At 41.7% G+C, this 14820-nt stretch overlaps 1 protein-coding gene across 1 annotated transcript in view; it reads right to left on the bottom strand.

The window, feature by feature from the left end:
- LOC141060642 (dynein axonemal heavy chain 3-like) overlaps window positions 1-14820 on the bottom strand; it is a 2648786-nt gene that overhangs the window by 2533501 nt on the left and 100465 nt on the right. The window contains exon 3 of the mRNA XM_073556958.1: window positions 11822-11913. Within this exon, the coding sequence (XP_073413059.1) occupies window positions 11822-11913 (92 nt within the window). The remainder of the gene's footprint in view (window positions 1-11821; window positions 11914-14820) is intronic.

Below are 14820 nucleotides of genomic sequence, written 5' to 3'. Positions count from 1 at the left end.
CACAAATGGTGGTCCGAGGTGTCTCCCAAGTGTCAGCATTTTGCCCTGGTAGAACATATAGAATATATAGTATATATATATATAATATATCTCGACTTCAGCAAATCTTATTGAAAAAATAACCAAGCATAGGATTGACAAGGCTACGGATAGGTGAATTCATAACTGGCTAAGTGATCGCACTCAAAGAGTGGTAATAAATGGTAGCACATCCAATTGGAAGTGTTTCAAGTAAGGTACCACAAGGCTCTGTCCTGGCCCCAGTGTTGTTCAATATTTTTATAAGTGATTTAGATAAGGAAACAGAATGTATACTAATCAAATTTGCAAATGATGCAAAGCTAGGAAGGATAGGTAACTCTATAGAAGATAGTGAAAGGATCCAGAGGGATCTAATTAAGTTTGAACAATGGGCAGCGACTAACAGAATGGTATTTAAGAGGGAGAAATGTAAGATTCTAAATCTGGTCAAGAAAAATGAAAATTACATCTACAGAATGGGAGGATTAGAACTAAGCAATAGCATGTGGGGGAAAAGATTTGGGTATACTAATGGATCACAGACAGCACATGAGTCAACAGTGTGATGAAGCAGCAAAAAAGGCAAACAGTTCTAGGATGCATTAAAAGAAGCATAGAGTCTAAATCACATGAATAAATTATCCCTCTCTACAGCTCCTTGGTCAGGCCTTATCTGGAATTTTGTGTCCAGTTCTAAGCACCTCATTTAAAAAAGACATTGAAAAACTGGAGCAAGTCCAGAGACGAGCTACCAGGATGGTGAAGGGACTCATATGTCCTACATGGAACAGTGAAAGGATCTTGAAATATTTAGCTTACAAAAAAGAACAAATATCTGAAGAGATGTCACAGTGTAGAGGGATCATCCTTAATTTCATTTGTCCATGGAAACATGAGAAGCAATGGAATGCATTTGAAAGGGAAAAGATACAGATTAGATTTTAGAAAAACCTTTTGAAAGTGAGTGTGATCAATGAGTGGAACAGGCTGCCACGAGAGGCGGTGAGTTCTCCTTCAGTGAAAGTCTTCAAACAGTGGCTGTACAGACATCTGTCTGAGATGGTTTAGTGAATCTTGCATTGTTCAGGGGGTTGGATATGATGACCCTGGAGGTCCCGTCCAACTCTAAAATTCTATGATTATATGATTCTATATATTTAAAGCACTCACCACTGGAAATTTTGGGTTCAAGACCAAATCAGCATCATAATCAGGTTAACTTGAGCACCACAGAGCAAGAGAACGATGGTAAGTTAAGCACTACATAGGAGCTAAAGAGACAGAGGATTTTTTTGGGGGGTAGGGGATCATTTGAAGTGACAGTATTAGGGAAGGAATTTGTAAGGGGACAGTAATTACTGTCATCAGTCTGATTCTACAGGACTTAAGCCTAGGAACCTTGTTTCCAGCTTGTGGATTACAAAACTGCCCAACACTGAGCAAATGAATTTGTTTGGAGAACCCAGATTGGGATAACCTAGCCACCTGGCTACATACCTTGCTGTACTCGGTAAGCTTCTTAATCTTGCCTCTACCTCCTCTCAGTGGTTGCACACTTAAAGCAGGGTGCTGCTGGCTGGGGTAGTTGGCCCTAGATTCACTGAAATCGCAGAGGTTCTAAACCTTGTATCCTGTTGACTGTTGATTGTGCAATAAAGTCTTACTGGACTGTGGTACTCTCACTCTGTGTTGTCTGAGTAGTGTTATGCCCACAGAAGAGTGGGAGCATTCAGTGGGATGAGCCTGGGCCATCGCAGTCTTTCTAAAGACAGGTGGGCCAGAGGATGAGAGCACCCATTGACACTAGGCACACATAATATTAGAATAATATTCAGCACTCTCCTTATATGTGTATCTTTTCACTTTTTGTCTATTAAGTGTGCTGAATTACTTTTACATTATTTTAGATCTTTTCTGCTTTAAATGTGTATCTAGTAAGGGTTTATCCTTTTAGTGGGGGTTTTAGCTTTGGTTGTTAAATTTCCTCCAGCCAGAAGGGGAAAAGTGTAAGGGGACGCTATTTTTGGAGAAAAGTGTGAAGTGACAGTATGGGGGGAAATGTGTGAGGAGGTATAGCATAAAGATTTAGTAGAGTGGGGGGTGCAGTATAGAAATGGAGCAGCGTGAAGGGAATAGTATTAGGGGACAGCAAGGAGGGGATCGTATACAGAGGGTGGATGGGCCATCTTCAGTATAGGGCGAGACACAGTGTGATAAGACAGTGTGAAGAGAGGTCCAGTATGGAAGGGTTGGAGTGTGGTGGAGAACACATAAGATAGGAACATTGTAGTTGTTATAGCTAATCTGAGCAGACAGTGAGGCATTTATAGCTAAAAAAGGCAAATATGAAGTTATTGGCTTAAAGCATATCAGGTGATGTGCATTTATGTAATGAGGGAGAAAGGTTGTGGCCATAGAATGTCAACCCTCTTTATCAAGGCGCTCCTAATTATTACTCATCTTGTTTTTATCAGGAAAAATGGGGCAAAAAAGACATGTAACTGACTCTGAAAAGTAAAGAAAATTAAAATTCTTACAGAGGGATGCATATTTAAAATTGAGAGTCCTCAGTGGTTGATACCTTTTAATGGCTAACTGAAAAGATGGTAACACATTGCAAGCTTTCGAGACTACTCAGGTCTCTTCATCAGGCAAAGACTAATACAACATCTGAAGAATCACATATTTATGCACAATACAGCACAGAAATAATGGATTAGATAAGACAAGTGACGTGAAGCAGAATTGTCATTATTCTGCTTCACGTCACTTGTCTTATCTATTGCATTATTTCTGTGCTGCTATGAGCGCCAACCTCAGGCAACTTTGCAATGACAACCACAAGGGTCTGCTGCAGACCCCGGGTTGTCATGCCATCCCATCGGCAACCCACAGTCATGTGACACAGGCGCCAATCGACAGGAATAGTGACGCCCTTCCGGTGCGATCACATTAAATGCCGCTGTCAGAGATTGACAGAGGCATATAAAAGATTAACAGCCATGGGTGTTAAGCACCGAGATTATCCAACTGCATGGGATAAATTCCAAGCCTTGTCTGGTGCAGTGGTCTCCCATTCAGGCTCGACCACTGGGATGACTACTCAGCACAGACTCCTGTCCTAGGGTCTTGCCCAGGCTCCTGCTGTATGTGTAATTACTGCTGTCTCTCTAGCTAGGCCTATGGAGACTACTGGCGTATACGTGCAGCGTTATGCTCTGGAGCCTAAGTACAGGCTTTACCCTACTGAGCATGTCCATGATATGGCACCTTCTCAATGGTGCTCGGACATCAGCTGCTCTGGTGATGTGGCAGCTTCAGATTGGTCCACAGGCAAGTTCCTGTCTGTCCGGACATGAGCCTAGTGTATAAAAGGCTTTCAGAGGCATGCAGGTGCGCTAGTATTATGCGTATTTTCTGTGTGTGTGTGTGTGTGTGTGTGGTGGGCTGCTAATAGCACTATGAGTGTGTTTCTTGATAGATAGTTTAGGGTGGGAACTCCTGCTTGAACTTAGCATCTCAGGCGTGGGCTCAAAAACCACCGCATGTCAGAGCAGGTTCAATCACCAATGTAGTAGGGGGTGAGTTATAGGGACCCCATTAACGTCAATTCCACTATGCTCCTGTGACGTCTAACAGGGCATGGCTTAGAGTGCTCTTAATTTTTGTACTGCTCTGTGGAGTAAAAGAGTCAGGCAACTTGCACTCTGTTCACATCGAGTGACATTTAATTCGGTGTGTTTACAGTACTTACTCGCAGCTAGGCTCCACCATTGTTCTCTAGCTGCGATTCTCCATCACCGAACGGTGGACCCCAGATGCAATCGCACCTTCTCTTAATTTACATTTGGCACAATCCGCAAACTCTAACAACGGGAGGATTGCGATTCCACCCATGGCTGTTAGAGCTGATTTGAACAGCTGACATATGCAGGAAAAGATGTGGGCTCAGCACCGGAGCCCACATCAAAGGGAGAGACACGACATGTACAGTACATGTATGGCGCATGTTGTGAAAGGGTTAAGCAATGTATCATGCCAAATCCTAACAATGTAATTTACTTAATATAAGGATTTATCTTTGCTTCCTAATTCCATTTATGATCCCATAACCACTCATATGCAATATCTTCCTTAAGGCCCCATCACACACAGCGATCTCGCTAGCGAGATTGCTGATTTTGTGATGCCACAGCGATCTCGCCAGCGAGATCACTGTGTGTGACGGGGATCAGCGACCGGCCCCCCTGCCGGGTATCGCTGATCGTGTTCCATCGTCCTGGGCCGTTTTTTATTGCTGGTCTCCTGCTGGCCAGTGTGCATCGCTGCGTGTGGCAGTGAGAGACCAGTGATCAGCGACGCTGGACACTGGTTTCCAATGTAAACATTGGGTATCCAAGAGCCGCGCGGCTCTTACATACCCAATGTTTACATTGGAAACCAGCTTGCTCGCTGGTCCTGATCGCTGGAGGGGCTGTCTATGTGACAGCTCACCAGCAATCAGCCTAACGATGCCTCAGCGATCCCATCCATGTCGGATCGTTGGTGGGATCACTGGGATATGTGCAATGGGGCCTTTACAGTCACATGACAACTAGCGTGTCTTCCTGCATCTCAAAGATTTACAAAGAACAGCTAGTCAGAATGTAATAAGTATGAAAATTAGATATGGTCTCATGATGACTATTCTAACAGCTTAAGCTTTATACAGTGACATGTAAAAGTTTGGGCATCGCTCGTCAAAATAACTGTTATTGTCAACAGTTAAGCAAGTTGATGATGAACTAATCTCTCTAATAGTAGTAAAGTTAAAGATGACACATTTCCATTATGGCAGTTTGGGCATGAAACGGCCACCTGTAACGTATGGTTACCTTGGCCCCAATGTACTCCCCTGATGAGTAAACGAAACACGTCGGGAGAAGGGGTATTGCATTCACCACTATGGGGATGAAAGCACATCTTATCAAAACCCGCAATTGGTGAGACCGTTCTTTTTATTTATGCCATGAAGTCCTTTTTTGTCTTGCTAGTAACCTCTTATGAGAAGGATGTGAGGTATTAAGTGGAATGCATGACAATGATAGGTCTTTATTATGACAATGATGAACTACCATGACTTGCATATAGCTGTGGAAGGTGGGAGGAGTCACACATTTTTTATAATGGCCATTTAAGAGAGGGATTATTATATTGGCGGCGTTTATTGATGATGTGCTCTTTATTAGGTAAGGGTCTCAGACTAGTTTAGACTCTTTTTTGAAGGAGATCAATGACAATTCATTTGGTTTAGAATTTACCTCCAGTATCAGTCTCAATAATATTAATTTTTTGGATCTTAATATTTTTGTGGAAAATAACTCAATTTATACCAAATGTTACCATAAGGAGGTGGACTGTAATAGTTATATTCACATGAACAGATGTCACCTCCCTTTGTGGCTTTCAAACATTCCAAAGAGCCAATTCATGCCCATTAGACACAATTGTACTAAGGATAGTGATTTTGATACTGAAGCCAATTTTTTACAAGCTCAATTTGCAGATAAAGGGTATGATGCATCCATTGTAGATCAAGCAAGACTTTTAGCAAAATCGGCTTCTAGGAGCAGGTTGATCCATGGAGAGAAACAGGTCTTGGATACCCTGGATATTACAAAAGAGATTGGCAGACTACCCTTTATCACTCAGTTTCATAATAATCCCAGAGTTTTCACTAAGATCATTCAGAAACATTGGCCTATTCTAAAGAAAGATAAAATGGTGGGCGAATTTTTACCTGAAAAACCCAGGTTTGTTTATAGAAGGGCCCAAAACATTGGTAATTTGTTAGCACCCACTCAGAAGAAGGGTTTGATTAAGGGTAGTAATATACTAAATGGGAAAAAGTCTAATATTACTGGAGGCTTCACCCCGTGTGGCAATTGTTGTGTGCGTGTGAAAAATAAGAGAGTCAAGCAGACCACTTTTTGGAATATGGAGAAAACTGAGATGTTCCATATTAAGGACAACATGACAAGCCATTCCACGGGGGTTATTTACATAGTAAAATGTCCCTGTGATAGGTTTTATGTTGGTCGTACGAAAAGAAAACTTAAAGAGAGAATAAAGGAACACCTTGATAATATCTCTAAGGGATTTTCAGGACATCAGCTGTCTCGCCATTTCATGGAGAAACATGGCAAGACATGTATGGGGTCCACTTTTTTGGGCATTCAAAAAGTTCAAAAAAATCTGAGGGGCGGGGATTACATTAAAAGTATGTCGAGGGTTGAGTCTAAGTGGATTTTTGCACTGGATAGTTTGGTGCCAAACGGGCTCAATCATGAAATTGAACTTTATGCTTTGTGACCCACTCCATATAATCTCCTTTTCATCTCTCTTCCTGTATGTAGGGGTTTTTATTTTATTCTATTTTTGAAAAAACTTTTCTTTTTATCAGTTATGTTTTATTAATTTATATAAGAGAGGAAAGAGGGGAAAGAAGAGGAGAGAATAAAATCTCTCTTTTTCCCTTAGTAAAGAAGTACTTCCTCCTTGGATATTATTTATTGTTAGAATAAAAATTATAAAACATTTTGGGGTGTTTAGAGTTTGTTTTATTCGTAATATAATTGGTTTTAATTGTTTGCACCCGGTTTTAAATTGTTTCACTCTAATAAAGTTTATTTTTATTGATTTGTAGTAATATTTAGCCTGAGTGTATTTCGCTGTATATAATGGGATATGCTTGTGTCATTTTCATTAAATGGAGGCAGGGGTATATAGAGTGTGGGCGGTAGTGCAAGATCCATACCTTTGAGGAAGGGGGACGGTTCCCCCGAAACGCATCAGGATTGGCCCTTGCACATGTCCGTCTTGCACGGACCGGTGACGTCACCGCCCACACTACAGGCCCCCGCCAGTCACGCCCCTCGTTCACCACGCTACTGTTCGGCGGCGCCATCGGCCGTGGCTGCCTGCCGCTCTGGGGGATGCGCTCCTTTGCGGGGAGCTGTTTCTTTTGCAAACGGGAGGACGCTCTCTGGATTTGCTTCAGTCTTTTTGCTTAGAGGCCCTTCTTTTTAACACTTGTGATTTCAAGAGCATTATGTTCACCAACAGCCAGTCTTCATAACAGTGAGTAACGTCATCCTTTTTTTTTGGCTGTATGCATTTGCATTCTACATTTTAAAGTTTCACTGTTATTTCTAGCTTGGTTGCATTTTTTTACACAGTGCTTTAAGCGAGGCCACTTTCAGTTTAGTTTCATAAATGGAGTCTAATTAGGGCAAAAGCTGGTTGGTGCTTTTTCTGGGGGCAGTGCACACAAATGAGGTCTATGCCAAAGGAGTGAATAGACCCATATTAATACTGATAACACTAATGAGAAACATTTGTATATGGTGTATTATATCAGTTACATTGGGCATCTGAATATTTAAGATTTGGTAGGCCACTGTGTCACTGATTTACAGGCCTGTTAGGTAATTTGCAATGGCTGTTTTTATGGCGTCATTTGTGAATTCAATTGGATGATAGATACTATTCGCCTGCAATACTATAGTCTAAAGGCCTGGTTGGCAAGTTGGAATAATTTTCATTATAGTCCTTGTGGGCAACCTGCAATAATTGTCACTATAGTGCTATCTGCAAATTGATTTGGATTTAATATCTGATAGGTAGAGTTGAGCGAAACGGGTCGGACAAATTCAGATTTTGCCGACTTTGGCTAAAGTCGGATTTCGCCTATCGAAACCCGACCATAGCGTGAGGTCGGCCATGAGGTTGCCGACTTGAGCACCAAAGTTGCGTTTCCCACAATGCTTCCTGCGCCTTTTCTCAGCCAATCATCAAGGATGCACTCTGTGGTCAATGCAATTACATAGGCAGCGGTCCCCACCATCTTAGAGAAGGGCATCCAAGTGATTGGCTGGCTTTGTGTGGCGTCACAGTGGCTATAAAAGGCCGTGCCTGCCGACCGACATCTTACTTCTGCCGATCTTTGCATAGGGAGAGGTTGCTGCCGCTCGTTCTCAATAGGGAGAGTGTTTAGGCAGGAAAAAAAATTGCTTCTGCTGATAGCGATTTTCACTGTACAACACAACTGTATAGTGTGCAGTGACAGGGGAGGCTATATTTGTGTGCAGCAGCTCTGTTGGTGATTAGGCTGCCTTATAAGGCTCCCTGATAGCTGCATTGCTGTTTGCACACTGCTGTGCAGAGTGCTTTTCTAAAAGCAAAAAAACTTTTATTCCTTTTCTCTGCACAGTTACCAAGCGTTCATTTTTTCACACTTTTGTGTGCAGCAGTGCTGGTGGTTATTAGGCTGCCTTATAAGGCTACCTGATAGCTGCACTGCTGTGTGCAAACTGCTGTGCAGGCTGCTTTTTTCAAAGTAAAAATACCTTTATTCCTTTTTTTCTGCACAGTAGTTACGGAGCGTACATTTTTGCACACACCGTATAGAGGTGTACGCTCCTCACACACTACCGTGTACCGGCTGGTATCAAGGACAAATACATACTATATGTGTGTGACTCTGTTAAAAAATACATGATTAACATTTTTCCATACATACACCATATAGAGGTGCCCGATTCTCAAACAGTATCGGATATCTGCTATTTTTATTAGGGTCACATGTACAAAGAGTCAGCGTGTGTCTGTGAGACTCTCTAAATACATATACGGACATTTCCATTTCTCCATACACTGTATTGAGCTGTCCGATTCTCAAACAGTATCGGATATCTGCTGTTCTTATTACGGTCACATCTACACAGAGTCAGCGTGTGTCTGTGAGACTCCGTAAATACATATACGGACATTTCCAGTTCTCCATACACCGTATTGAGCTGTCCGATTCTCAACAGTATCGGATATCTGGTGTTTTTATTACGGTCTCATCTACACAGAGTCAGCGTGTGTGTGTGAGACTCTGTAAATACATATATGGACCTTTCCAGTTCTCCATATACCGTATTGAGCTGTCCGATTCTCAAACAGTATCGGATATCTGGTGTTCTTATTACGGTCACATCTACACAGAGTCAGCGTGTGTGTGACATTCCGTAAATACATATATGGACATTTCCAGTTCTCCATACACCATATTGAGCTGTCCGATTTTCAAACAGTATCGGATATCTGCTGTTCTTATTACGGTCACATCTACACAGAGTCAGCGTGTGTGTGTGACACTCCGTAAATACATATACGGAGATTGACAGTTTCACAAACAATGTATAGAGCTGTACACTTCTGATACAGTACCGTACATCTGCTTGTTGGATTACTGTGAAATACATACTGGGTGAGTGTCTGTGACTCACAAAATATATACGGAGATTTCACTTTTTACATACACCTTACACAGCTGTACGCTCCTCATACAGTACCATTTCTCTGCTGGTATTTTTGGTACATTTTCCCAAACATGAGGAAGTAGTGGAAGAGGCCGTAGACGAGGGCGGTGGGGCGCAGCTGGTACTGATGGTAGTGGTGGGGCATTGGCTGGTTCTGGCAAAAGCACAATAGCAGCTAAGGCAAGAGGTGTTGAGCCTGCGTCATCGTCTGGCACAAGAAGGCCTTTAAGGTTCCATTTTCTGGGAGTAGGTAAACCGCTTTTAAAGCCGAAGCATCAGGAACAGGTTTTGGCTTACATTGCTGACATAGCCTCTAGCTCTATTGCCTCCTCTTCTGAAGTTAAAAAAACTGCAAGCACTGAGTCGTCAGTGCAGGCTTCTGGTCAGGAACCACCCCTTTCCTTGTCTCATTCAACCCCACTAAAAGTGAAGGATGTGGCAGGCAACACTTCAGATTACTCCATGGAGCTCTTTTCACATGCCATGCCTGCGTTATCAAGTGAAATTCTGAATTCCCCAGTCCAACATGAATTGGAGATGGAGTGCACTGATGCACAGCCACTGCTAAATGATTCTGCTGGTACATTGACCCACAGCACTACATTCCCCTTGCACTCTACAGAGCCAGAATATGACACTGATGAAACTCAGGTTCCCCTTCCCGCATACTATACCACCTTACACGGTGACACACAGGAAGGTGCAGATGAAAGTGCCGGTTCCCTGAGCAGGTGGGGGCGTCCTACTCGTGAGCGACGGCAGTGGCACAGGGCCCCTCATAGTACGCAAAAGTGACTCTGCCGGTGGGAGGGCCCACTCGCCGTCAGACTTACTGTCGTACTATGAGGGGCCCTGTGCCAGTGCCGTCGCCCACGAGTGGGCTCCCCATGCATGCTCAGGGCCACAGCACTTGCAATACTTACCTCTCCCTGCTCCACCACGGTGACGTCTTCCGCCTTTCCTGACAGTGACATTCAGGTTAGAGAGCGTGATGACATCACGTATGTATGCCCTCTACCAAAACAGTTCAAGTGCAGAGAGCAAGAAGATGGCAATGCTGAGGAGTTCAGAGTAGAGCAGTGCCCAGTGAGGAGAGGTATTTCATTTTTTTAAATGTTGGGAGCATTTTTTGGGGAGCAATATACACTGGACAAAGATATATGCGGCCCATCATACACTGGAGCATCATCCATTTGGCACATCATATACTGGAGCATTCCAAATGGGGGACATCAGACAATAGAGCAGCATTTACGGGGCCCATTATACACTGGAGCATTATATATGGACTCTATGGAGCATTATTTGGGCTTGTCTTTTTGTGTGTTGTTGGTTATGAGCACCATGCACTTTATTTGAGTATTCGACTTGTAAGATTACTAGACTGGGAAATCACAACCCCATTGACTGCAAAAGATTTCAGAAAGATTTAGTAGAATCTGGAGTTGTGGTACACTGTTCTACTGTTAAGAGACAAGTACACAAATATGTCCTTCAGGGAAGAACCATCAGAAGAAAACCTATCCGGCATCCTCAACATAAAAACTTTCATGGGTAGAGAGAAGAATGGATTCAATGAAAGTTCAACAAATTCTTGATGCAAACATAACACAGTCAGTGAAAAAGATGAAATTGAAACGAGGATGGATTCTACAAATAGATAATGATCCTAAACACACACCAAAATCCACAACAGACTACATCAAAAGGCACAAGCTGAAGGTTTAACAATAACCCTTACAGTCCCTTGATCTAAACATCATTAAAAGTCTGTGGCTTGACCACAAAATAAACTGGAAGAAACTTTCTAAGGAAGATTTTATGAAAAGCCCTCAAGCAAGAATTGAAAGACTATTGGCTGGCTACAAAAAGCATTTACAAACTATGATACCTTCAAAAGAGGGTGCTACTAGGTACTGACCATGCAGGGTTCCCAGACTTGTGCATTGACCCATTTTCCATTTTGTAATTTATAAAATGTAAAATATATCAATATCTATTCTTTTGCCTAAATACAAAGAAAATGTGTCAGCTTTAACTTAATCTGCCTAATAGTGGGGTCATGGTGCTCCAATATTTATTAAATTACAGCTGTTCTTGGCATTTTAACTCAACAGCATTCATAATTGTGTGGTTGAACTGCAGGATGAGCCAAACATAAAAGTAAGCTGCAGTGTCTGGATGAACTTTGAGATTATATTGCAGAGAACTCAACACTATTTTGTCCTGCTGGAGAATTTAGGATTTAGACCCCAGTCATATTCTACTAGTAGACTAGCAAGACTACAAAAAAATTCAAAGCTGCTTAATAATTTCATTCCCTGTATACAGTATTGCATATTTATGTTGTTTTCCTTATATATTAGGCCAAGTTTTGGAACCTTTGTAACTTTAAGTCAAAAGTTTACATCGTGAAATACTGAAATAAGGTAAGCGACAATGTGTCTACCAACCTTACGTGTCGGTGGAATTTTTCCTCCTTAAAAGGAACGGCTTGAGTAAAAGCACCATGCTGTAGTATTTTTGGCTTCTCATTGCTCACGACCTGTAATGATTAAAAAAAATATCATATGCATCAAAATGAAAATATCAACGTGAAGCAATTATTTGAGTTTAGAGACATATCATGACTAATGACAAGAGGGAAATATTCCAATATAACATTAGTAGTGTTGAGCATTCCGATACCGCAAGTATCGGGTATCGGCCGATACTTGCTGTATCGGAATTCCGATACCGACTTCCGATATTTTTTCAATATCGGAAGTCGGCATCGGAATCGGAAGTTCAAAGTTGATTGACAGCCTGACGTCATCATGATGCGCGGTGTGTGCGCATCATGATGCGCTGTCATTTCGGGCCTTCCGGGGGTCTCTGTTGGCATGCCGGGGGGCTGTGTGGACTGCCCGGGGTCTGTACCGGCCTGCCAGGGGGCTGTGTGGACTGCCCGGGGTCTGTACCGGCCTGCCGGTGGTCTGTGCACCCTGTGGGGGTCTGTACCGGCCTGCCGGGGGGCTGTGCCGGCCTGCCGGTGGTCTGTGCACCCTGTGGGGGTCTGTACCGGCCTGCCGGGGGGCTGTGCCGGCCTGCCGGGGGGCTGTGCTGATGTCCGGGGGTCTGTGCAAGCATCGTCCGATGGGACTACAAGTCCCATCTGGCGATGCCTGCTACCATGACAGTGATTGACACATTAGCCAATGATGGGACAGTAGTAGTCCCATCATCCGGCTAATGTGTTAAATGTTAAAAAAAAAAAAAATACTACATACATACTACATGCATGCTACATACATACTACATGCTACATACATACTACATACATACTACATACATACCACATACATACCACATACATACTACATACATACTACATACATACTACATGCATAACACATATATACTACATGCATGCTACATACATACTACATGCTACATATATACTACATACATACTACATACATACATACTACATATATACTACATGCATGCTACATAAATACTACATGCTACGTACATACTACATATATACTACATACATACTACATACATACTACATACATACTACATGCTACATACATACTACATATATACTACATGCATGCTACATACATACTACATGCTACATACATACTACATACATACTACATACATACTGCATGCTACATACATACTACATACATACTACATGCATGCTACATACATACTACATGCTACATACATACCACATACATACTACATACATACTACATACATACTACATGCATGCTACATACATACTACATGCTACATACATACTACATATATACTACATGCATGCTACATACATACTACATGCTACATACATACTACATATATACTACATACATACTACATACATACTACATGCATGCTACATACATACTACATGCTACATACATACCACATACATACTACATGCTACATACATACTACATATATACTACATGCATGCTACATACATACTGCATGCTACATGCATGCTACATACATACTACATACATACTACATGCTACATACATACCACATATATACTACATACATACTACATACAATACATTCATACAATACATACATAGACATACAGTACATATAACATAGAGTAACATACTTACCAATACTTGTCACATTGTTCCCCGAAGCCATTGCCTTTTACGGAATAAATATTAACATAACAAACCACAAAAATACTCACCCACGATCCGAAGCAGTCCACGAGTGTGTCCCACGACGATCTTGGGTAGAGAACTGCAGCATCAGCTGTTGCTGCCGTTCTCTACGGGCTGCAGGAATCCAATGACGGAAGGTAGGTATCCTTCCGCACTGTATTCCTCCGCCACTTAAAAAAAAAAAAGTCCCTAGTCTCACTTTATGCCATTGCTGCGTGGGAAATTCCCACGCAGAAATGGCATAAAGTGAGACTAGGGACTTTTTTTTTTTTAAGTGGCGGAGGAATACAGTGCGGAAGGATACCTACCTTCCATCATTGGATTCCTGCAGCCCGTAGAGAACGGCAGCAACAGCTGATGCTGCAGTTCTCTACCCAAGATCGTCGTGGGACACACTCGTGGAATGCTTCGGATCGTGGGTGCGTATTTTTGTGGTTTGTTATGTTAATATTTATTCCGTAAAAGACAATGGCTTCGGGGAACAATGTGACAAGTATTGGTAAGTATGTTACTCTGTTATATGTACTGTATGTCTATGTATGTATTGTATGAATGTATTGTATGTAGTATGTATGTAGTATATATGTGGTATGTATGTAGCATGTAGTATGCATGCAGTATGTATGTAGCATGCATGTAGCATGCAGTATGTATGTAGCATGCATGTAGTATATATGTAGTATGTATGTAGCATGTAGTATGTATGTAGTATGTATGTGGTATGTATGTAGCATGTAGTATGTATGTAGTATGTATGTAGTATATATGTAGTATGTATGTAGCATGTAGTATGTATGTAGCATGCATGTAGTATATATGTAGTGTGTATGTAGCATGCAGTATGTATGTAGCATGCATGTAGTATATATGTAGTATGTATGTAGCATATATGTAGTATGTATGTAGCATGTAGTATATATGTAGTATGCATGTTGCATGCATGTAGTATATATGTAGTATGTATGTTGCATGTAGTATATATGTAGTATGTATGTATCATGTAGTATGTATGTAGTATGTATGTAGTATGTATGTAGAATGTATGTGGTATGTATGTAGCATGTAGCATGCATGTAGTATGTATGTAGTATATATGTGGTATGTATGTAGCATGTAGCATGCATGTAGTATGTATGTATTATATATGTGGTATGTATGTAGCATGTAGTATGTATGTAGCATGCAGTATGTATGTAGTATATATGTAGTATGTATGTAGCATGTAGTATATATGTAGTATGCATGTTGCATGCATGTAGTATATATGT

The sequence above is a fragment of the Dendrobates tinctorius genome, unplaced genomic scaffold, assembly GCF_039654945.1.
Source record: "Dendrobates tinctorius isolate UK_male_01 unplaced genomic scaffold, ASM3965494v1 ptg000241l, whole genome shotgun sequence".
Classification (NCBI taxonomy): domain Eukaryota; kingdom Metazoa; phylum Chordata; class Amphibia; order Anura; family Dendrobatidae; genus Dendrobates; species Dendrobates tinctorius.
Note: the sequence above shows the minus strand (reverse complement) of the source record. Positions and strands in the feature narration are given on the sequence as shown.